This window comes from Suncus etruscus, chromosome 6, assembly GCF_024139225.1.
Source record: "Suncus etruscus isolate mSunEtr1 chromosome 6, mSunEtr1.pri.cur, whole genome shotgun sequence".
In the NCBI taxonomy this organism is placed as follows: Eukaryota; Metazoa; Chordata; class Mammalia; order Eulipotyphla; family Soricidae; genus Suncus; species Suncus etruscus.
This window is the reverse complement of record NC_064853.1, coordinates 8,601,542-8,627,142: the sequence shown is the minus strand read 5'-3', so window position 1 is coordinate 8,627,142 and position 25,601 is coordinate 8,601,542. Positions and strand designations below refer to the sequence as shown.

At 36.8% G+C, this 25,601-nt stretch overlaps 1 protein-coding gene across 1 annotated transcript in view; it reads left to right on the top strand.

Annotated features, from left to right (window-relative positions):
• Positions 1–25,601, top strand: part of LRRC7 (leucine rich repeat containing 7) — a 363,919-nt gene that overhangs the window by 252,041 nt on the left and 86,277 nt on the right. The window contains exons 16-20 of the mRNA XM_049775680.1: positions 655–855; positions 9,874–9,985; positions 10,201–10,381; positions 12,426–14,109; positions 18,148–18,288. Of these exons, the coding sequence (XP_049631637.1) occupies positions 655–855; positions 9,874–9,985; positions 10,201–10,381; positions 12,426–14,109; positions 18,148–18,288 (2,319 nt within the window). The remainder of the gene's footprint in view (positions 1–654; positions 856–9,873; positions 9,986–10,200; positions 10,382–12,425; positions 14,110–18,147; positions 18,289–25,601) is intronic.

The window sequence follows — 25,601 nt, the reverse complement described above, 5'->3', positions numbered from 1 at the left end:
TTTATTATTAACAAATATTTGCTACCCTAATGTTTGATGTTATAGACTAATCAACATAGAACTGGCATATATTTGGGTAGCATATATTTTCAACTCTTCATTTCTAAGTACGGTGAAACTCTGCTAATAAGTTTTTTAAGATCCTACATTAAAAGCCAAAAATATTTAGCATCAAATGAATTACTTGAAAGTAACAGAGATAGGAAAGGGAAGAGCTTCTTAGTCCTAAAAATATCAGCTAATAGGAACTTCATAAATCTTCAGAAATTACCAATCTTTTAAGTGTCCTATTACTCTTTCAACCATCTATAGAGAAAAGACCTAAATATTGGTGATAGTCAGAAATATATCTCAGAGGTTGACCATTTGCCTAGTACTAGGCCGTGTGGAAGACCCTGGATACAATCCCTGGTATTACATGTACACAGAGATTGGATATAAGCCAAAAAAAATATTTTCAATTTTCTAGGGTGGTCAAAGATAGATTCCCAGGAGACCTGATGTGAATGACACATCTACTCTCCAATACTTTTCCCAGCCCACTCAGCACTCACCATGTTGCATTTGGTTATATTACTGCACATAATGGAGTTGTTTTGTGAATATGTTTGCTGAAGGTATTTTTATGTTAAATTTCTTTTTATAAACTTCTAGGTTGAAATAAACCTAAAACGATATCCAACTCCTTACCCAGAGGATTTAAAGAATATGGTAAAATCTGTTCAAAATCTGGTGGGTAAGCCAAGCCATGGAGTGCGTGTTGAGAATTCAAATCCAACTGCTAACACGGAACAAACTGTGAAAGAAAAATATGAACACAAGTGGCCTGTAGCCCCCAAGGAGATTACAGTGGAGGTATTTCAAGGTTATTGGTAATTGCCAGTGTGGTTTGGATTATTTTTTGGAATTATTAAATTACATGGGTTTTTTTCAAATATAATAAATCTTTTCTAGTAAGTGCATCTTATTCCTAAAATATAAATGAGTCACTCTACTCTTTAAAAAAATCTATGAGGATTGCATTTAATAAGTCACATACAAATGAGACCTTTAAGGCCTTAAATCAACGCTCTAAAAGTTCCAATACACTGAGAAAGAATAATTTGCTGAATTAGACACGTCAGGTCAGTAAGCCCATTATATCATTTTCCTTCTATTCTCTTGGCTACCCCAAACTTCTCCTAAATGACTTGTTAGGAAAACTTAAATGAAGTGGTACTTTTTAATTCCACAAATATCTGTAAAATTTCTGACTTCTTTTAGAGCCAATATTTTAATGCTTTAGTATTTGATTTATAACCTTTATAATAAATATCACCCTAAGTAGCAAAAATAGGGAGATTTTTAACTTTAATTTCATTTCACTTTTACTCATGTGAAGTTGAATTCCTAATTAGGTTCAGAATTATTTAGATATATTCCTCCTTATCAAGTTGATTTGGTCTGAAGAGAATTCAACTACATTTATGTCACTTCTATACTATCTCATCAACTCTTCAGCTTATTTGATTTTCACCTTTTTATCTTCATTAGAAACATAACCGATATGATTTCATCTAGCAATGTCTATACCTGCTTCTTAAAAAGTCTAGATTTGTAAAACTCTTTTACCAATCTGCATTTCAAAGCATTAATTTGTCACATTGATTAAACACCAACTATATAGTTAACATTGTGCCAAACACTGTGTGAGAGAGAAAAGAAACTGAAAATGTGTTTCTGGTTCCCAAATAATTTCTTAATCAAAGTCAAGGATAAAAGAAGTGATTAAAGAGAATTTTAAGTATCAGAGAGACCATTCCTCTGGTTTCACCTATTGGTAGCTTGGTTTGAACCCCTGGTATACCATATAGTCCCCTGAACATCAAAACCAAAAACAAAGAACTTATTCAGGAGCTGGAGTGGTGGCGCAATCTGTAAGGTGTTTGTCTTGCCTGCACTAGCCTAGGACGGACCACGGTTCAATCTCCCAGTGTCTCATATGGTCCCCCAAGCCAGAAGCTATTTCTGAGTGCATAGCCAGGAGTAACCCCTGAGCATCACTTGGTGTGTCCCCCCCAAAAAAAAAAAACAAAAACAAAATTTAATTAATTAAATAAAATAAATAAAAAGAACTTATTTAACAAAATATGATCAGATGGTTAGTGGTGGCAAAGAATATAATATGGATAATAAATGGGAAAGAAAAGTAATCATTTGCAATTACTTTAAGCTACATGGAACAGTATAAGATTAGATTGCATATTAAATATTAGTCAATTCTTTTTCTTTTTTTAGTAAAAGACCTTTTTTAGCAACAACTTTGGTTGAATCTTTCAAATCCATCAAAAGTCCTGATGTCTGGGCCCGGAGAGATAGCACAGCGGCGTTTGCCTTGCAAGCAGCCGATCCAGGACCAAAGGTGGTTGGTTTGAATCCCGGTGACCCAGATGGTCCCCCGTGCCTGCCAGGAGCTATTTCTGAGCAGACAGCAAGGAGTAATCCCTGAGCACCACCGGGTGTGACCCAAAAACCAAAAAAAAAAAAAAAATAGTCCTGATGTCCAGGGACATTCCAAGGAAAAGGTAGTTTGAGTAGAAGAAATATGGAGTAGAAAAATTGTGTAGAAATATTGAGTAGAAAATACTGAGTAGAAAATATTGAGTAGGAAAAGTATGTGTCTGCTAGCACCAGCCTGCCCCAAGAGAAATACATAGGGAAGAAATTTAGGTAAATATGATTTTCATTGACTTTTTATTTTGATTATTAAATCAAAGGATTGTGTTTTCTCTTTAGCATTCTAAATTACATGAAATAGTGAAGCAAAAGTCTTCTTTTATTTCTAAAATACTGAAAGAGATCACTATGTATCAATACACATACACAATAGACAGGCTTTGTAGTTCAACATCATGGAACCAATTTGATATAAATAGCAGTAAGGTTCTGATAAACGATAAACTTTATGACAAAATAAGATCTGAAATCACAAAATCACTTAAGGCAAGGATAGAATTAGAGAGGCTTTCATTGTGAATTTAATACCCAACAGTAGGAAAAATAAAAATCCTAAGTGTCTCACAAGCACTTCGAACACTAACAGAGCCATTTAATGTTTCTTCCCCAATCTTATTTCTCCTCCTGTTTTCTGAATTTTGATCTCAGCAGGCATCATTTATCTATTAGTTCACAAGAGTTATCCTGGTTCTTTCTCCTTTTCTCTCTGAGCTCTTCACTATGACCAAGTGTGTACGTTCTCATCAAGTGTAGCTCCCTAGCCTCTTACCACTGAGCTGCTTTCCTGGAAAATATGATCAGCTTGTTAGCTTACCCAATCCCCTAATTGCTGCTTCAAAAATACAAGTCTTCCCATGCCTTCCTTGAGAATATTCCAGTAGCCTCTTACTGCCTATCTAAGACTCTTGGGTAGCTAACTACATTAACTGAGGCTGTTTTCAGCTTTTTATTTCTTGATGTTTTTCACCCACATCTTAGTTTTCTTCTCTTAATGTGCCTTTTTCACTTGAATAGAAATATCACTTGTGGTAGCAACATACTTTCTAATATCTGAATCTAAAGTCCAATTTCTAGCTCTTTCCTCAGCTTTTACTCACCCCCATGGAAAGAGACGGATTGTTTTCTATATCATCCTCTTGCCTAATTAAAGGACCAAACTTCATACTTTCAACTTCATAATTTAATAAACATTGATATCCAGCTGTTATGTTGATCAATAATTTACTAATCATTTGATTATGTTTTGCACTTGTAAGACTTGAGTTATCTTTAGTAACTGAGAAAGAGTGCCTAGTATACACTACATGGTGTACTTTCTATGTGCTTAAATATTTAAAAAATTAAAAAATAGATGAACGGTGTCAGAGAGATAGCACAGTGGTAGGGCATTTGCCTTACATGTGGCCAACCCGGGAAGGATCCGTTTCAATTCCCAGCATCCCATATGAGCCCTCAGCCTGCCAGGGCAATTTCTGAGTGCAGAGCCAGGGGTAACCCCTGAGTGGTGCCAGGTGTGGTCCAAAAACCAATCAGTAAAGAGTATTAAAAAAATTTAAAAAAAGATGAAGAGTAGAGGTAGGCTCAACTAGATTCAGGAAGTAGAAAGAAATCAAGGTAAATAAGTTGGAGAGGGAAAAGAAAAGGAAACTCACATTTTCTTGATTACTATGCCACAACCCCTAATCAAGAATTTTAAAAAGCTATGTTTGCTGAGAATATATCCCCTAGAGCATTGGAGAGCCAAATAATTAAGAAGAAATTTCTTATCTTTGAACCATGCCTTGAGGAGTTAGCATTTGTTTTTGGCATCCTCCCCAAATTCTCACCATGAATTAATCCATTGGGCTGCTATGAGTAAAAATAAACTCCTATAGACAGGTGACTGACAGGCAAAAATTATTCATTTTTTACATTTCTTGGATTAGAAAGTTCACCATCGAAGTGTCAGAAAATTGTGTCCAATGAGAGTCATCCATCTCATTCATAGATGAGAGTTTTTGCCATTTCCAATCATGGTGGAAGAGTCAGACAACTGTCTTGGATCTCTTAGTGGAACATAATTCATGAGGTCTCCTCTCACAGTTCTATTCAAGACCACTCACCTTCCAAGGTTCCAGCTTCTAAGACCATCTTAGAGGTTTCCACATTTGAGACATACAAACATTCAGCCTGTACACTCCACTGTCTCCCTGGCTCATATTTTCTCATCTAACTTAGTTTTGGCTTAATGGTCTTTTTCTTTTGTGTTTTTGTTTTCTGTTGTTGTTCTTAATACATTTTTTCCACAGATAAAGTTGTTCATGATTAATTCACAGTCATACAATGTACAATCTTCACCACTGCACATTTCCCTCCACCAATGTCCCTAGTTTCCCTCTCATCCTCCCTGATGCCATCTTCCTTCCTACGTACCCTTCCTTTTCACCCTTCAGCTTGATGGCCTTACTTTTACTGAAAGTACAAATTAATGATTGTTTATTGACTTCCTTCCATGTCCACATTTTCTCTCCTCATGTTGAATATCATATTTTTCATTCATAGAATACCATGTATTTTAATAAATCTCCTTATAGCCCCAAAATAAGATTATCTATGACTTTACTGATATAGCTCATTTACATATAGCAATATAAAGTTGTAAATCAAGGTAAAATAAATGGAGAGTGTTGTAAAGTGAAGAAAGCAAAGAAAGAGAAGGGAGGAAGTAAAGTAGGGAGGGAATAAAATTGTGGCATAAAATAATTCTAAAAGCTCAAAATCTCTTTAGTTCCTTAATAAATGTTGATACAAGGTCATAGAACAAAAGAAATGTCTACCAGTTCCATTTATTAAATAGGTACATCCAAATAACTTCATAAATATGTATATATATGTAGTACTTACATTTGGAAAAGCAGTACATAGAAATTGGAAGATAAAATTATATGCTCTAAGTCTTAAAAATACAAGCTATGCCTTAAAAGAATATCTAACCTTTTCAAAGACCTATCTTTTTTGGGGGGACGGGGTGGTCACATCTGACAATGCTTAAGGGTTACTCCTGGCTCTGAGCTCAGCGTTTATTTGTGGCTGTGCTCTGGAGACCATATGGGATGCTGGGGTTCAAACCCAGATTCATGCAAGGCAAACATGCTAACACTTACTTCACCCCTGCCTTTTTTACACCTTGGAAATACTGGGAGCTCAAACTCTAATTTATGTTTCCTCATTAATTTTTTCAATTTTGATGATGATTTTCCACTATCAAAACACATCTAACTGGTACTGCTTTTTACCATCATATATTTAAGTAGCCCGTGATGTCCCTATGTGTTAACAACTGTAACTGGAAAGAGTCTGGAGAGTGGGGAGGGAAAAGGCTTTGAATTTTAGCACATATGGACTCAAACTCTACCTTGATACCAACAGTGTGCCCTTAATAAATCACTGAAGCTTTCCCAAGTTTTAGTTCCTTTATCTTTAAAAATATAGATAAGTAACACTTTCAGGACTTTTGTGAAATGAAACCAGATGAAAGCAAGTATTTATATATAGCTTCTTGGCACAGTAGAAACCTACAGTAATTTTCTCTCCTTCCACAGGAGAATGATGGTCTAAGCCTGCTCTATCCCCTTTAATCCTTCTGTGAATCTCTATTTTATTTTACAGAATACTTCCCACTGTTTCCTAGTACCCATACCCTCCACATCCAGAAAGATCTTTACCTTTCTCCTTGTAAGAGACAGCCCAATTTTTCCTTATGGAGGAAATGTATCTCTCTCCTGGCAATGGATAATATATAGTCCATTCCCCTTTGAAATGCCCTTAAGTGCTTTTATTGATTCTAGTCCTGGGTTCTCCAAAGCTTAGACACAAGAGTATAACTGGACCAATAAATAGTCAGTATTCTCACTTCAGTAGTATTATCCTTCTAGGTTGAGAAGCAAATCAACGCTATCGAATTCATACTGAATTTCTTCTCTATCCATACTTCCTTCCTACTCATCATAGCTCTTTTGGGTTCAAAATAGAAGATCTTGACCAAAGTCAGAGATTTCAAGCTAAGTCAAAGCATGGCTATTTATGCAGAGCTCCGGAAAATATTTCAGATCTAAGCCTAGATAGTGAGAGAGTACAGTGGGTAATATTCTTACTGTACATGTGCTCAACTCAATTTTGGCCCCGAATATCATATGTGTTCCTTGAGCACCAACCAACAGGAGTGATGATTTCAGTGCAGAACCAAGAGTAAACCAGTAAACCCTGAACACAGCCACTAACTATAGCTCTCGAACAAGTAAGTAAATAAATATTATTTCTGATGCAAATTTACAAATCTATACGTATAAGAAAACTTGAGTATTGAATGTATAAAACATAAGGAGAAAAAATAGTAAAACCCTTTAATATTTTACATGTCCATCCTTGTACTCTTTGGTTTGGGGGGTTGGGGACCTAAAACAAAAGTTATATACTTCTTTGTTAAATGTCAAGAAAGTCACTTATTTTATTTCAAATAAATATTGGGGCCACTGCAATAGCATAGGCACAGCATAGGTACGGTATTTGCACTGCATGTGCTGACCTGGGTTCAAACCCCAACATCTGATATAGCCCCCCAAGCCTTTCAAGAGTAATTTCTGAGCACAGAGCCAGGAGTAACCCTTGAGTGCCACCAGGTATGGCCCCAAACCAAAAACAAACCAAAAAACTCAAATCAGATAAATATTAGTTCCTTGCCTTATTTAAAGGAAAATAGTCATTTAAGTTTTTGTTTTTGTTTGGTGTTTTGTTTGGGCTTTTTTAGGGGTTTTATATTTGTTTTTGTTTTTGTTTTTGGGCCACACCCACTGACACTCAGGGTTGTTTCTGGCTATCTGGCTATGTGCTCAGAAATCGCTCCTGGGGTGCTGGGGATCAAACCAAGGTCTGTTCTAGATCAGCCACATGAAAGGCAAATACCCTATCATTGAGCTATCGCTCCAGCCCTAAGTATTTTTATGATAGTTGAGAAAAATGTCATCATTGCTGAAGTTGCTTGGTGACTGTAGTATTCATGTTTTATGTGTTTTATGTACAATTTTTCTATACCACCACCACACCCAAGTATCCAAGATCCTTTACTACTGTCCTGTCACTTATAATCTGCCTCTACCTTCTTCATTTCAAGCCTTCTCTGATTGCCACTCAATAATGTCCATAATGTAGACAAAGCCCAGCCCAAGAACATTCCTAAAGAAATATTTTCTTAAGGGCTGAGAATATACTAGTGGTAGAGCACTTGATTTGTATAGATGAGGTCCATATGTTCAATCCTGAGCACTAGAGGAAAAAAGAAAGAAAAACATATGTTTCAGTTAATTTTTACAGCATGATCTATATTTAGATTTATAGAATGTTAGTGCTAAAGAGAAAGTATCGCTGATTCCTATTATCTTCATTTTCTTGATGAATTAAATAAGGTTCAGAGAAGTAGGCTCTATAGCCCAAGGAAATCCAATTAATAAATGTTAAGGCAGGAATAAAAAAGAAATATGCCAACTGGTAATTGAAGTCTTTTTAAACAAGCCTTAACATATTTGATGTCTTTTGTGACACCATTTCTCAAAATTGCATCTGCTTCTACTTATTAATTTCTCCAAAGATATATAATGGATTTTGTTCTCTATTATGTCACCCAAAATCAGAATCATAAACTTTCTTATGCGAAATCTTTGAAATAATTTTCAAAATTTTCAAAACACAGTTTCCTTCTTCATCTTTAGAATCTCCATCAGTTCTCCTCTCAGATGTCTGTCTCTTTTATATCTCTTTTCTAATGTGTTATTGCATTTTTGTCTCTACTGTATTCACAGCTGAGCTTTTCAGAGAGCAGCAAAATAGAGAAGTTGATCATGGAACTAAAACCCAAGATAATCCTATTTCATTCTGGAACTTGGTCTAATTAGCTGAGAGCCTGGACCTCGCTCAACCTCAGAATCCATCTCTGAGAGCTAAAAGGAATGGACAAAATTATGGTTTAGTCTTCTCACATTGAAACAGTCTTAAAAAATACTATCAGATGGATATGCTTGTGCTTTTAACAGGCAGATATTCCCATACAAACTTAATCCCAAAAGATAGACCATCAATGGAGAATTAAGAAAACCCAAGTTTTTTCCACAGTATCTCCAAGCCTAAGTCTGTTGTCATTAGGAGGAGGGTCAAAGATCCTCTTCTTTCTATCTTCTTTCTATCTGATCACAACTAGCCAATAAGAAAAAAGCATTCCATTGTACTTCTGTCCTCAAGTATATTCTTCCTCTGACCTCATATTTCTAAATGTGTTACATCAATATTCCCAAAAAGTTAGTACTCATAAATTAAACAACTGAAGGATTTTCTTTGGAATCACACTAACCTAAAATCAAAGGGGGAAATATATAGTTAGTCATGTATGTCATTTATGTCATATGTGCATTTTTTACTATCTAGAAGAAAGTGAGAGTTTCTATTTTGCCTTCCCCAATGCTTTCCACAATCTGATCGAGAGCAATCATCTGAATTAAGGAAGCTTCAAATATATTTTATGTGCTTATTTTTATTATAAATTTATATTCTTTTGTCAGAGCATTCAATGCATGGATTTAGATGAGGATTTAGCATCCTAAATAGATAGATGATGAGAAAACTAGATTGAGACTTAGGAAGAAGGCAAGTTAGCTATAATAAAGTTAAAATGGTCATTTGAGAAAAGACTGGAATTAGCAGCAGCAAGGTTAGCAATAAAAAGGACTTAAATTGTATGTTTTGGGGCTTTTTTGCGTGTATGTTTTGTTTTGGAGCCACATGTTCAGGATTACACCTGGCTCTGTACTCAGAAATCATTCCTGGCAGGCTCAGGGGACCATATGGGATGCCGGGGACTGAACCTGGGTTAGTAGCTTGCAAAGTAAACACCCTACCCACTGTGCTATCACTCTGGCCCCTTAGATTGTAAAGTAATATGGCTAATAATTAAAAGAAAATCTAGTTGGTCATTTATATACTTTTCTTTTAAAACTCCTAAAAATATTTACTCTTAAAAGCATTGCCAAGAAAAGAAAATATTGTCCAGATCACACAGGAAACATTTTTTCTTTCTGTGGAACCTCCACAGTGCTTTGCACAGTGCCAGGCATATATAAACACATTCTACAAGTGTCTGATGGATCAGTGGACTCTCTTAAATTAGAAAAACAAAACATTGGAATGATAACCTCCGACAGGAATCTCAATGTGCTTTTCCTAGTACACCACAATGCCTTAAATTCTAGAGCTGGGTCGAGCCATAACTCGAAACAAATAACAATATTGCCAGCGTGGTTAACCATTGTTTAAATGTTTACTTTCCTTGTCCTGTATTATTATATCTCTCAGGATTCTTTTGTTCATCCAGCTAATGAAATGAGGATTGGGGAACTTCACCCTTCATTAGCTGAGACCCCTCTGTACCCACCCAAACTTGTTCTGCTAGGGAAGGACCCAAAAGGTAACACCGTGAACCTGGCGTGGACCGTATGCCACAAATGCATGTGCATGACCCATCACCAGTTGTAAAATCATGACGCCCCCATCTTCCCTACGACTATTTGACCAATATTACCTATTTCTAACATTCACCCTTATGCTATTTCTCATACCTGCTTTTCTGTTGATAATTGCCACTGTTCATTGCATTATAATAATTTCCCCTTTACGTTTCAGAATCAACTGATGAGTCTGAAGTTGACAAAACTCACTGTCTGAATAACAGTGTTTCCTCAGGCACTTACTCAGACTACTCGCCCTCCCAGGCTTCCTCAGGATCCTCTAACACCCGGGTTAAAGTGGGGTCCTTGCAGACCACAGCTAAAGATCCAGTTCATAATTCTTTATGGGGTAACAGGTGTGTTTTCCATTCCTTTTATCCATTCCCAAGTGCTTATTTTATGGGAAGTTTGGGGGGGAAAAAGAAATTTTCTTAATTTTAGAATAGTAATCAACTCATGAGTGGCATAGAGAAGATAAATTTATTGTACAGAACAAAAGCATTGTTGAAGGGAGTTATGGTCAGATAGTAGTGGTTAAGACAATAGGACAAAACGTTTTAAAGTTGAAAATTATTTACATTTGTTTAAATAAAGATAAAATAAGATAAAAATGATAAATAAAGATTAAAAATAAAGATTGTGTTTCTCAAATCCCTATTTATGATCATGTAGGTATTTTATTTCCCCAAAGGATATTATAGATTAAATCCATACAAAGTCCTTCTGTGCCAATACAAATTAAATATTCAATAAAAATTATGTGCTATAGCATCATTTTATCACCACATGAAAATTTATGATGTAGTGGAAGTATTTGTGGATCTTACTCTATTTATTTCTATTTTACCAAAGGAAAAACAGAGTTTAATGAAATTATTCAATGAAATTGGTAATATATGCTTATTTGTGATTATTTTGTTTTGTTATTAGCTGCTATATAACCACAAATTGACATAATGTCATCACCTAACATGGGTAGTTCACTAGTTTTTTTACCCATATTTTATTATTATTGTAAATCAAATTTATTTTTCATAATTAATCTTACCTTTCTACTCATTCTTGGTCATAATTAAAAAACTTAACTCTTTTCATTTATGAATTTACTATCACTATAGATTATTTTCTGTAGTTTTGAAAGATACCTTTTACATTTGCTTTTTTCAATTAGCAAAAGCATTGGAAATTATTACTAATAAAAGACATATAATTAAATCTTATCAGTGTGCATTTTAGAGTAAACATAGAAAAATGAGCATCTCATAGAAATACAGTGGCTCTTGGCCTAAATATACCAATGTCCAAAAGCCTTAATGTAATATACTAAGATTTGGATTCTAGATAAAGATACATGAATGCATTTTCTATAATTGTGAATTTAATGTTTTTAGTAACGGGCCTTCCAATAGAGGTTGCTTGAAGCAAAATGGGTCCATTGCATATATTTGACATTTATAAGAAACATGCACTCAGCCAATGATTTGGAAAATTCATTTGGAGAAGCAGAATTTTCATGGATAGAAGCCAGGAATTGAGGATTCGAGACATCAGAGAGATTTCAAAATGCGTATTAAGTATCTATTTTTCTTTTCTTCACCTATTCATTCCACAAATATGAGGGTCAAATCTGGCCTGATTTAAAAAAAAAAAAACTCTAATCTGGTGAGTTGACACTGTAGCTGAGAAGATAAGCTGTTACACAAAAGTTCTAATGGTTGGGCCAGAAAGATAGTACAGCAGGGAAGGCACTTGCCAATCATGCAGCAGACCTAAGTTCTATCTCCAGCATCCCTTATGGTTCCCTAAGTACAGTCAAAAGTGATTCCGGAACAGAGTCAGGAGTAAGCTCTGAGCACTACTGGATGTGGCCCCAAAATAAATAAATAAATGAATAAATAAATAAAAACAGGAGCCTGAGAGATAGCATAGTGGCAGGATATTTGCCTTGCATGCAGCCAATCTAGGAAGGACGGTGGTTTGAATCCTGGCATTCCATATGGTCCCCCCTCCCCCTTTGCCTGCCAAGAGCAATTTCTGAGCGCAGAGCCAGGAGTAACCACTGAGTACCACCGGATGTGACCCAAAAACCAAAATAAATAAATAAATAAATAAATAAATAAATAAATAAATAAATAAATAAATAAAAACAAAAATGATTATTATGGGTAAGTAAATTAGTTGATGTGCTAGAAACTGATGGATACTAAGGAAATAGAAAGGTTAGAGCAGAGGAATTGGGTGGAATGTTTTTGATCATGAAGTAAAGCTGCTCTCATACACACCCATGTGGTGACTCTTAGGTAAACACAGAAAGATGGCCTGTAGGCTTGTTCCTCTCTTGATGGCCAAGACCCCTGATCTTCTATGTTTTCACATTTCTTCTTCCCTTTGTGTTTGCAGGATTGCACCATCTTTCCCACAGCCTCTTGATTCAAAGCCATTACTCAGTCAACGGGAGGCTGTTCCCCCAGGGAACATACCACAGCGTCCTGATCGGCTGCCCATGACTGAGGCTTTCACGGACAACTGGACTGATGGCTCCCATTATGATAACACTGGGTTTGTGGCCGAGGAGGTCGCCAGCGATGCTGCCAACAGTAACCCTCTCCTGAGTTCGAAATCTAGAAGCACATCTTCTCATGGACGTAGGCCTCTGATTAGGCAGGAGAGGATTGTCGGTGTCCCCCTGGAACTTGAGCAGTCTACACACAGACACACCCCAGAAACAGAAGTGCCTCCTTCCAATCCTTGGCAGAACTGGACCAGAACCCCTAGTCCTTTTGAAGACAGGACTGCTTTCCCTTCCAAATTAGAGATCACTCCCACCACCAGCCCATTGCCCGAAAGGAAAGAACATATGAAAGAGTCTACCGAGATACCGCGTCCTTTTTCTCCAGGAGTACCCTGGGAGTATCATGATTCCAATTCCAACAGGACTCTTGGTAATGTCTTTTCTCAAATCCACTGCCGCCCAGAAGCTTCTAAAAATGTCATTGCCATTAGCAAAAGCACAGAGAGGCTTTCCCCACTCATGAAAGATATCAAGTCCAGCAAATTTAAAAAGTCCCAGAGTATTGATGAGATCGACATTGGCACCTACAAGGTCTACAATATTCCTCTAGAAAACTACGTGGCTGGCAGCGACCACTTAGGAAGCCATGAACGGCCCGATAAGATGTTGGGACCTGACCATCATGGCATGTCCAGCATGTCTCGGAGCCAGTCGGTGCCCATGTTGGATGACGAGCTGCTCTCTTATGGAAGCAGCAAAGGGCCTCCCCAACCAAAGGCATCCATGACCAAAAAAGTCTATCAGTTTGACCAAAGCTTCAACCCTCAAGGAGCTGTGGAGGTGAAAGCCGAAAAGAGGATCCCTCCGGCCTTCCAACACAATTCTGAGTATGGGCCCCAAGGCAGCAAAAACCTGGCCAAGGATCTGGTCAGCCCCAGATCCTACCTAGGCTACCCGCCTGTGGAGCAGGTGTTCTCCTTCTCACAGCCTTCTGTCAACGAAGAGGCTCTGGTGAATGCCCAGTTGGCTGGTCAGGGGGCCAGGGCAGGCTTTCTCAGGAGGGCCGACTCCCTGGCCAGCTCCACAGAGATGGCCATGTACCGCCGGGTCAGTGAGGCCCAGGAGCTGCCTTCCACTGATCGGTATGGCCGTCCAACCTATAGGGCTGGTCTGGATCGCCAGAGCAGTGTTTCAGTGACTGAGTCCCAGTTCCTGAAAAGGAATGGCAGGTATGAAGATGAACACCCTTCATATCAAGAAGTGAAGGCTCAGGCGGGAAATTTTCCAGTAAAAAACTTGACCCAGAGGAGGCCACTGTCCGCCCGAAGCTACAGCACAGAGAGTTATGGGGCCTCCCAGACCAGGCCAGTTTCAGCTAGGCCAACAATGGCAGCTCTTTTGGAAAAAATACCATCTGACTATAATTTGGTTAACTATGGTGACAAGCCATCAGATAACAGTGATATAAAGACGAGGCCCACTGCTGTGAAGGGTGAGGAGAGCTGTGGGAAAATGCCTGCAGACTGGAGACAACAGCTGCTTAGACATATAGAAGCTAGAAGGTTAGACAGGGTATGTTTGGCCTTTCTCTGTAAGATCTCCCCTCCTGCCTTTAGTTTTCTCTCGCCATTTCTAAACACGTATAGGGAAGCATGAACTATCTGAATGAATAGATGTTCAACATTTGATTTACCTTGATATCATGAGGAAATGGATCAGAAGAGTTGTGTTTATTTTGATTTGTTTTGTTTTGTTTTTAAATGGGCTTTGTTTCATGCTCTTCCAGGTTTGGTACCATAGGTGGCATTATTTCTTGAGCCTAACTGAAAAAAATGCGAGGAAGAATTTGTCTCTTTTTACAGGATGCTGGTTCAATTGCTTCCTTGCCATTAAAGCAAAATACCTCTCTTAAGACACAAAACTGCTCTCTAGTGACCAAGAAGTATGATTTTTATTGAATCTAGAAAAAGTGTGCATTTTACCCCTTTCTGCATGAACTCACTTACACTAAAGTCTGGCCTAATTTGTCTATAAAATTTGCATAACATTTACTGCTCTGGGACCACTCAAGTTATTACTTCTCATGAGTAATAATCTTCCCAGCAAGAAACAAACAAAAAAAATGAGCAGACATTGAATGCTCTCTTTCATGCTCTTTTATTTCATAAAATAATATTTTATATAATTTTATAAGACCAACCTGCCATTTTTGAAGGTTGTTTTTTTTTTAGGAAGGGAAATATCTGGATTCAAATCATATAGAACAAAAAATTGCAGATGATGTCTTTATGAAGACTACAAATGAACAAATTAGTGTATATGAAGTAGCAAGAAAAAAGAAAATTAAACCCAATCTGGTTAAAAAGTGAGTCACAGTTAAGCACGGAATGTATTGAGATTGAAGAGCAAACAAAAAGCCAACTGTAGAATTATTTTTACTGCCTATCAGTATCTCTTTTAGAGAGATTGGTATTTGATTTTTAAGAATTATGATTACTTGGCCATTACTGAGTATGCTCTGTAGTTTTGGTTGGAGAGGGTATAAGATGCACTCCATTGACTGTAGATTTTAACAGACTTCTTTTTGTGAAAGTGGGGTCTTCTGTTCTCATGCTCCAGGTCCAAAGATACAGTGTTAATGGGGATCTGGTTAGAGTGTTTTCTGCAATAGTTTCATTTCTCATTTTGGTTCTTGTTGAAAGTACAGGTCACTGTGTTTCTTATATATTTCCCTAATGATGAATTTTGTGTTTTCAGGTATTTTTTAAACAGTGATATTTGTGTAGGTCATGTTTAAATGACCAGAAAATAATGATTTTAAGGCATATTATTGATATTGCCTCATCAATAGAGGCATATCAATGTTTCTCAATGTAAAAATGGGTCATGAAATCTGACATCAAAATGTCTGTTTCAAAGAGACATGGTCAGCCTCATTGAAACTGAAGAAAATCTCACCAAAGTCTCATGACTTGGATTGGAAGAGATAGTACCTTGGGTAGAGTCTGCCTTGCATGTGACTGACCAGAGTTCAATCCCCAGCATCATTTATGGTTCACTGAGCTTCACCAGGAATGATTGCTGAGCTCCCAGCTAGAAATCAGCCATGTGTACTTGCCCAGGGTGCCCCCCCCCAAAAAAAATAAGCAAAAGAGCTTCATGCCCAGCTACCATTTGATGAATGGCCAGCCAGCCCATAATCCCCCCCACCTACCTCCATGTAGACAAATAACTTGGAGGGCAAAAATATTGGGGGCCAAATAAAACTATATAGTTTATGAAGTCTGGCCTCACATCCATGTGTAACAGAGTTATATGAACTAATCAAGAAAAGTTTTAAGAAGCTTGGGAAGCATCTATATTATAATTAGTAACTTGAGTCTATTGAAGAGTAAATAAGAACAAAGCATGAAGAAGAAAAGATAAAATTCTAAGCCTTTGATATTACTGGTTCTTTCCAGTTTCCTTGAGAAGTAGTTTTTCTCCTTCTATTTTTCATTGCAACTTAAAATAAGAGATACCTTTAATTGAAGAAAGAATATGGAGGGAGAAAAATAATACTGAAAATTTGAGATAGTAGAAGTAGGGAGGCCATGCTATTTGCTCCAAGTCCATCTAGCCAAAAGAAATCATGAGTATTTTCTATTGCTATGTTAGTCACCAAATAACTCTTATCAGAATTCTGTTTATGATTCCCTTAGTCTACCTTTCATTTGTCAGAACAATGCCCATGTATATTTAATAGTATCCTATTTAATTTGAAGAACAAAATAACTTCAAACCATAGAACCCTAAAAATGCTTTCTCTCCTTTTCACCAAGTTTTTTTTCCCCCTCTTTTACTTGAGTTGCTGAGATATTGTTCAGGACTTATTTTATTAAAAACTTTCTGGCAACTCAGGAGAAGAATTTAGGGTCCTTAATCCCAGTTTTGTAATATAAAACTGGTTTTCATTTAACGGTGCTCCTTAAATTTCTGTCTCAAGAATCCTGCCCAGAACTTTATATGCTTTATATGCCAGTGAATTCAATCATTTAAACCCTGGAAATCAAATACTTACTCTTAAAACTGGAAGATCTTTGTCTAGTTCTCATCAAAGAAAACTAACTGCCTAGGGGTCTGGGTGTTGCATCAGTTTAACAGCCAATTTAACATTGGTTAAAGTTAATTCTCAGTGTTGACCTTGGAAAGACAACTCCAAACATGACCCCAAACAAAAGAAATTGGTTTCTCCTCTTCTTGTAATCACAAGGCTCTCTTCACCATTAAGCTCTACTGTGATGAAGAGAATTTAAAACAGGAAGCTATTTTCTGGGCCCAGATCTCCTCCATTGGAGCTGAGATAGTGCTAGTTCTACTTGATGTTAATGCTTTAAAAAAAAAATCCCTCAAGTGCTAGATTGAAATGCTCATTGTCCTCATTGTGGGGACAGGGACAGTGAAACCCTCTGTATGAAATAATCAAAGATCAATAATAAATACAATTTATAGACAAGAACACCATCAGGAATCTTTCTGTTGAACTCAATGGAACTTTGATACTAAAAACCATTTCTTTGCAAATAATGCCCTTAGGATAGAACAATCATCAGCATTCAGTATTTATGGTTTGTTTGGTTTGTTTTAATTTTTTAATGTACTGAGTCAATGTCTATAGATTTATTTTTCCAAAATGAGAATTGTGGAAGGGACAATGTCCCTTTCCATGACAGATAGAAAGTGAAAGTTGTACTGATAAAACTGATCATTGGGCATCCAAAATGGTTTAATTTTTAAATGAAATTCTGTAGACCAAAAAAAATATTTTTTCCAGAATGTTCTTTAGTAAGTCAGGTATACAAATCAACAGAATTAGTAGCTTAAATCAGAGTCTCTTTAACTTCATGATAAATTTCTCCAGTTTAAAATGTAATTTTTTGGACATTGGGACTACATCAACTTATGATGTTAAAATATTAAGACCAATCAACTTAGTTGATTGATTTCTTTATTATTAATCAATACTTTTCATCAACCAGTGGACAGGTTGAAGAATTTTCTCCTGTCCTCTTTTTCTTTTCTTTTCTTTTTTTATACTGCAATTATGCCTGAAAGTAAGAAAATAAAGGAAATTGATTTGGACTTTAATGTGGTAGCCCCTTAGTTGTAAGGCAGAATTCAAAACTAATATTTGTCATTTGTATGTGATAACCTTGCATTGTGAAAGAGACCAGGACATTTGCAGCTGACAAAAAATGGGTCTTTAAGAGCTCACTGTTGAATTTTTAAAAGCACTAGACTGCCACCGAGGAATGTCATATGTCCTATGCTTACTGTTATGATGGTGAGATTCAAGAGCCAGATTTTCTGCCTTGGAGTTAGCAGCAAATGTAAACCCGAATGTATCTTCCTTGCTCTCTTTTTTGTCTTCTCTGTAGTTTTTGGATGGTTCTCATGATGTGCATAACTAACCCTGTTGACTGTATGCTTCTGTCTGATCAAGTGCATGTTGACAACGGAAAGTTACTGTGTGCCCGCTGAAAGTTAAATGTTATCGATTTTAACATGTTCATGTAAGAGTTTGTGGAGTGTGTGTTCACCCCCTGTCACATGATTATTTCCTCTACTCAGAACGCTGCTTACAAACACAACACAGTTAACCTTGGCATGCTGCCCTATGGAGGTATTTCAGCAATGCATGCAGGCAGAAGCATGACTTTAAACTTGCAGACTAAGTCTAAATTTGATCTACAAGAACTACCTCTTCAGAAAGTAAGTATGGACTGCCCTACATGTGTCAGCATACCAAAGCCAATGAATGTTGTTCGTTCTCTGACTGTAGCCACCCCCCTGCTTAGAGACTCTCACAAGTCCACCCCAAGCTTCGGGGCAATCAAAGCCAACCCCAAATGCTCATGTACTACCTGGATCATGATTGCTAGATTGATGAGAAGGTTCTTGCTTCATAGCTTTGCTTTTTTGGATTGAGCAGGTACTTCACTTTTGTGTTGTGTTTAGGATGATTTCTCTCATTAGTCATTCTCATGTTCTTTTCTTCTCTTTGATTTTCTTTGATGCATCTATTTATGGTTTCCTTTCATTTCTTCGTTTTTCTTTTACTGTTTTTGTGGTGCTGGTGCATTTTGAGACTACTTAGAAACCATTATGGGATTTTAATGGATTCCATTCTGAACAAACATGGCATCCTACATGAGAATGGAAATGAAGCTGTCAGGCCAAATGCTTCTTCAGCTCTTTCTTTGTGGGGAAACCTTACTGAGAAGTGAAACATGAGAAACGAGTGTGTGGTTAGCTCATGAATTGCTTCTGATCAGAGGGTAATGGCAAAGTTGCAAATTCACATGATTCTAACTAATACCGACTCCTCTGAAAAGGGAATAGATGCCTAGAAGGAACATTTTCATTGACAAAGGAATGTTTCTGCTTGCTTTTATTCAGGCAAAACCGACAATGCCCCAGTTACCTGGTTAAATTGATTAATGTCTTCTTAGTTACATTTTAGTGGAGATTGAGTTATTTTCTCACACAATATGTCATTATGACTTTATTATTAATATAGCTATTAGCCTACTAAGTTTTTATGGAAAAGCAATGCAAGGAGAGAGAGAGCTGAATGTCCGTAAACTCCAAATGAACTTAGGAGATCAACTACCATTCCAATAAAATGAGGGTCAGGCAACCTCAAATTTATGTTGTGTTGTCAAATTAGTCTTAATAACAAGCCTTACCTGCATAGTTTGCTTCCTACTGTGAGCAGAGTCATAAACTCAAAAAGACTTTTATAGTTGCAGCTTTTACATTCCAATCACTTGAAAAATAAAAAGGTTCTCTAGAGTGAGAATAATTGAATGCTGTTTTCCCTGACCTAGGTAAAGTGGAAGTGCATGGGCTACTCTCTCCCCGAGCAAAGAAATATAAGACCTTGATTGGTGCATTGGTCAATGGAATAGAAACAGTTTCAAGTTCTTTTTTTTTTTTCTTTCTTTCTTTCTTTTTTTTTTTTTTTTTTTTGGTTTTTGGGCCACACCCGGCGGTGCTCAGGGCTTTCTCCTGGCTGTCTGCTCAGAAATAGCTCCTGGCAGGCACGGGGGACCATATGGGACACCGGGATTCGAACCAACCACCTTTGGTCCTGGATCAGCTGCTTGCAAGGCAAATGCCACTGTGCTATCTCTCAGGGCCCACAGTTTCAAGTTCTAAGTTGCTCTCAGTCCACTCAAAATTGTAACTGGAGAGAAACTGGCCCTGTGAACAAGTCCCCTTTGGATGAAACCCCATGAATGATGGCCCATCACTGCTGCTCAGGACTCATCTTCTGCTCTTACAAATACCACATTTCAAAACAACCTTCGAACACACTAATCTGAGATCTCACAATCTGAGATTGTTTAGAAAGCAACCAAACAGAAACCAAAACCTTAAATCAAAAATTGGTAGAACTTCAAATTCAGTGAGTTTAGAGAGATGTTGGCTATGCATGAAGAATGGCTTGCATATTTGACATTTTATTGTGTATGAAACTCATATTTTAGCTCTATTTACTCACCAATCTAGACAATAAGACAGATTCTGTTCAGTGTCAGACATGGATAAATAAATTTTATTTATTTAAATAAATAAATAATAAATAATATATAAATAAAAATATAAATATATATAAATAAATATATATAAATAAATAAATATATAAATAAAAAATAAATTTTATTCAATGTCAGACATTGAAACTTCTCAAAATTTTTCACCTGGTATAAAGTATACTATACTAATTAACTAATTAATTAATACCACTATATCAATTTTCTGATGTAGTTTGGGATACCCTAGAGAATGGACTCATTAACTTCTTCGATAGCACCAAGAAATATTGCAGTTATAATATTGGGAGACTTTCGGCCTTTCTCTATTAGGTATGAGATGAACTCCAGAAATTCTCCTTGGAAGCTACATTCAATTGCAACCCAAAAACAAGTCAAGTATGGAAATTAAGTATAGATGGATTCCATTTCCAACTAATCAGCACAAAGACTTTAGTGTCCACAATAGAAAGTAAATAAAAATTTTAAAAGAAGAGTAGGTAAGGGATGAAAAAGAAAGATAGACTGGGTCATTTTCCATTAAGTTCCTAAGATTTGTTCACCCCAAAACCATTTAATATCAATAAATATTTTTGGTTTTGGTTTTGGTTTTTGGGTCACACCCAGCAGTGCTCAGAGGTTACTCCTGGCTCTACACTCAGAAATAGCTCCTGGCAAAGTCAGGGGACCATATGGGATGCCTGGATTTGAACCACCGTCCTTCTGCAAGCAAGGAAAACACACTACATCAATGTTATTTCTCCAGCCCTAATATCAATAAATTTGTATCTTCAAACATCTGGAACAACTTTCCTTCCCTGGTGTGACTACAGGAACTGTCTCAGATATGGGTAAACCTGGGTGCAGGGTCAGTTTCAAGAATCCTCCAACCTCCATGTCCCCTGGACTTCAGTCCTGAGCTCTCTTCTTCTGTCTGGGTTCCCAAATACATAACTTCTGCAGTTCTTTTCTTTTTTTTTTTTTTTCCTTTTAATTACTTGATTTAAACACAAGGCTTTTCATAAAACAGTTGGGTTTTGAGGTTTTTGGGGGTTTTTTTTTGTTTGTTTTGGGGGTTTTGTCACAGATGCAAGTTGTTCATGATTGAGTTTCAGTCATACAGTGTCCAACATCCTTCACCAGTTCACATTTCCCACCATCACACTCTCCCTTTCCTACTTTTAGGGGAAACACTCACACTCTCTCACTCCCTCTCTCTCTTTTCTCTCTGCCCTCTTCTTACTCTCTGTCTCCCTTTTTCTATCTATTCTATCTGTTTCTGTCTTTGTCTCACTCTTTCTCTTTTTCTCTCTGTCCCTCTGTTTCTCCCTTTTTATCTTTCTTCTCTCTGTGTATCTGTCTCAATCTTTGTCTCGTCCCTTTTTCTCTCTCTTTATCTTGCCCCCATTTCTTTTTTTTTTTTTTTTTTACTTTTAGGAACTGTGATCTTCAATATTGCTACTGAAGGGATATCCTGTCTATCACTTTCCCTCCTTTCAGCACCCAGTTCTTGTCCAGAGTGACCATTTCCAACTCTTACTATCGCAGTGGTCCCTTCTCTGCCCTCACTGCACTCACTGCTCTTTCTTAGAAAATGTGTTTGTTCTTATTTCACAGCTTCAAAGCCAACTCCTGATGATGCAGCCTCTCAGATTTTTCCTTCTCAGGTTTAAGGTTTGGGTTCCCCAAATTTTCCTTCTGGAATGGCAAGGTTTTCCTCTGATATACAAAGGCTTCAATTCCTATTAGAACACTCTGTTGCTGCTTTTTTTTTTTTTTAATTGGAAAGGGATTTTTATTTTTTCAGGATTATCATCTATTAAAAAGACAGACATATGTGATTTGGGACCAAAACTGATTTATTTTTTAATTGCTTTTATCCCTTCCTCTTTGAGACTTTCTTTAGTTAGTTAATTTAGTCACCATGAAATTACAAACTTGCTCCTTAAGGGAATCAAAATTAATGCCTCGGAGATAGTACAGCGAGTAGAACATTTACCTTGCACACAGCTGTCCTGGTTCCATCCCTGGTACCACAGATGGTCCCTAAGCCCCACCAAGAGAGATTCTAAAGCACAAAGCCAAAAGTGAGCCCTGAGCACTGCCAGGTGTGGCCAAACACAAACAACAATAACAACAAAATAGTACCACACAGTTCTCATTGATTTATAAACCCTGAATGCAAAATTAATCGTGGGAACTGCATAGAATACCAAGAAAGATCACATTTATAAACACAGTTCAGTTGTTCCCTGGGAAAATGTTTCATTTTATTTTCCTTGTATGCTGCCAACCTTCTCTTAAATCCTGACACCACAGATGATCCCCTGAGCATCCTCAAGAGTGACCCCCTTAGCACAGAACCAAGAGTAGACCCTGAGCACTTCTCGGTGTGGCTCCTAAACCCTAATTTAATAAATTTAAATTAAAATGCCTAAATGAGATTACTGAATTCTAGAAAGTTCTGGAAGAAATGAGCAATTTTTTTCTGTGAAATTCAAGTGATTTTTACTATCCCAAGTTAGGTTCTAAGCAGAAATTAGGAAACAAAAATCTCTTTTTCTATCTTCTCTCTTGCAAGGAAACAGTCTTTTGCAAGACATGCAACCAGGGAGGGTCTCTTCTGGGGTTCCTTAACTGTCCCCTTTATTTTGGTCACTGAGAACAAGTTAGCAGACTGGTCTTTGGCTTGAGGTTTTGTTAGATTACCAAAACATTTTTCATTTTTTTTGAAATTTGTTAGTCTTTTTTATTCTAGAGCAATCAGTTACATCAACTTGTTCTATAGCAATCTGTAAATGAAAATTAAACTTAATAAAGTATTTACAGTTGAAGAGATGTGAAGATTTTTTTATGCTGCTATGTGTTTTGAACACTTGGAATTCTTTCATACTCACTATATTCCAGGCCAAGCATTGTGTGTTTTTCATGAAGTAAGAGCCATGAATAGCATACATTTTCTATACTATAAACAAATTACATTTTCTATGGTAATTTCCTGTATGTTTTCCCAATTTTAACAGAATATGAGGAAATACAGGAATAAAATTAGTTTAGTTACTTTCATTTCCCTTTAATGTTTCTACTTACTGTTTATTGAATTTCCTTTAAAAATAATTGGACTTATAACTAGAAATTTTAAGATATATAAATCAGTGACTAATTTTCACATTGTTCTTTTGTTTCTTTCTTCATTTATTCATATCATTCATTGATTTTTTCCATTTATCATTTGTTCACTGCCTCTCCAAAAAGCAATGAAAGCAAATTTCTATGACATTATTAATGGTTCTATGTGCTTCTTCAGATGTGTCCTGTTGTAACTGAGCTTAGTTCCTGTCTTGAAATGTATGTTCTTAGAGAGAAAGACATTGTTGTTAAGTGTCAAACTACAACTTTGATTCTCCAGATTAGTGGTAGAATAAATATATACTTTTATAGGAAAAGGGTAAAGATTAGGATTAATACACATCTTTTATGACTAGTTCTTCACATAAACCTTTTCCACATGACCCTCCAAACATCCTTTGAGGATGTGCTCCCTCTACTGTCTGGGGTAGAAACAGCCCCTTGGGTGACCTGCAGGAAGTCACGTCTTTTTTTTAACCTCTCTTCTGCTGTAATCACTGCTCTGAGAACAGTGGTAGGTAGAATTGGAAACCGACTCCACTTGACACCCAGATGCCTGCTGTTTTCTACTCTTTGAAAATGACTTCTACCTATACAACCTGATGTTTCTAGAACCTGCTTTTCAGCCTTGATAAAGTGCTTTCAAGTGCATGATGATCTCACAAAATCTTGATGACATGAATAAAAAAATATACAAGTTGAACAGTTAATGCAAAGCACAGAAGCACAGCCCAAATCATTCCCTCTGTGTTCTAGATACAGTGCTCTCCTAGTTAGCTGAACTTAGCACATGCTAGTTACCTTGTGTACTTTAAGATTTTCCAACTTTCTGGCCACTCACTATCACCAAGAAATTCTATTGGTAATAGTGGCAGACAAAAGGAAGTGACTGTCACCAGTCCACAAGCTAATTGTCCTTGTTACTGCAGTATCAGCGACAAGCAGGGCTTAGTTGAAACCAGTAGCCTTTTCGGTGCTCATCTGCAGATGTCTGGCTGCCAATATAACTATGGTTGTCTCTTCTATATAAAAAAAAAAGTTAGTCATTGTTTCCTTCTTAGATTTTTTTTTTTAATTTCTAGCACCATAAATTTATAGAGCCTAATGCTTACTGGTGTGTTAAAATAGACATGAATAAAAAAATCAATGAGAATTTAGGCAAAGAAAAGCTGACTTTATGGGGGCCGGAGAGATAGCATGGAGGTAAGGCATTTGCCTTTCATGCAGGAGGTCATCAGTTCGAATCCCGGCGTCCCATATGGTCTCCCGTGCCTGCCAGGAGCGATTTCTGAGCATGGAGCCAGGAATAACCCCTGAGCACTGCCGGGTGTGACCCAAAAACCACAAAAAAAAAAAAAAAAAGAAAAAAAAAAGAAAAGCTGACTTTATAGAAAACTATATGTATAATATTTTAAAATGTAGCCTTCCATAGAATTTCCTAGGAGATAGTTTCAGCATCTGTTTTATTAGTTGATAATGATCTTGCCTTTTTTTCAAAAAATGAAGAGACAGATAGCAACATTTGCACCAAAACTCTTTTCCATTTTTAACTCTTATTTTACGGGACCTATGCAAATGAATAGGATCAGAGAGAAGCAACATTTGGTATGCATTTATTCGCCAAGTTCCAAAGGTTATTTGGTTGATGGCATTTTTCCCTTGCAGAAAGCAAAGCAAGATTTATGGAGATCCTAGAGGCAACTTATGCCTATAGTTTCTATTGATTTTGTTGCCCAAACTATTGTTTCCTGACCCTCAAGTGTCACTTACCCTTTTAATTATGGAAAGAGTGGAGAAAAAAAAAAAGGAAATCAGCCTGCAAATATACATGAATCCCCATACAGTGGTCAAAACTACCAAAATAATAACATTAGTATTCCTTCAGAAGCTTTTATTTTATTTTTACCCTTGCCTTTATTGTATAAGACTTGCTCTCTTAGACGGAGTCAGAGCTATAGCACAGTACACACACCCGTAGGCAAGGACACAGGCATTCTAGATATGCATGGGAAGGTACATATCGTGTGTATATATATGTCACAACACCACCAGAAATTAAATCTTTTCCAATCGATAGTTTTCATCATTCACAGCAATCAAAATTAAGAGTGTCAAGTTTGCAAATGCAGTTATCGTAGGGACCAAATCTATTCAGCAAGAATTCTACCATCATTCTGCCTATCTTAACCAATATAATTGCTGATTATTCACGAAACTATTCTAGTTTCTTTAAAACTAATAAAGAATGATCATTTGGAAGCTTTGGAAATGGTGCACTGTGAGAGTTTCCATGTCTTTTCTCTTTAATTGGCTTTGTTTGGTGAGGAAAAGACGCACTTTACCACATTAAAGGATCTA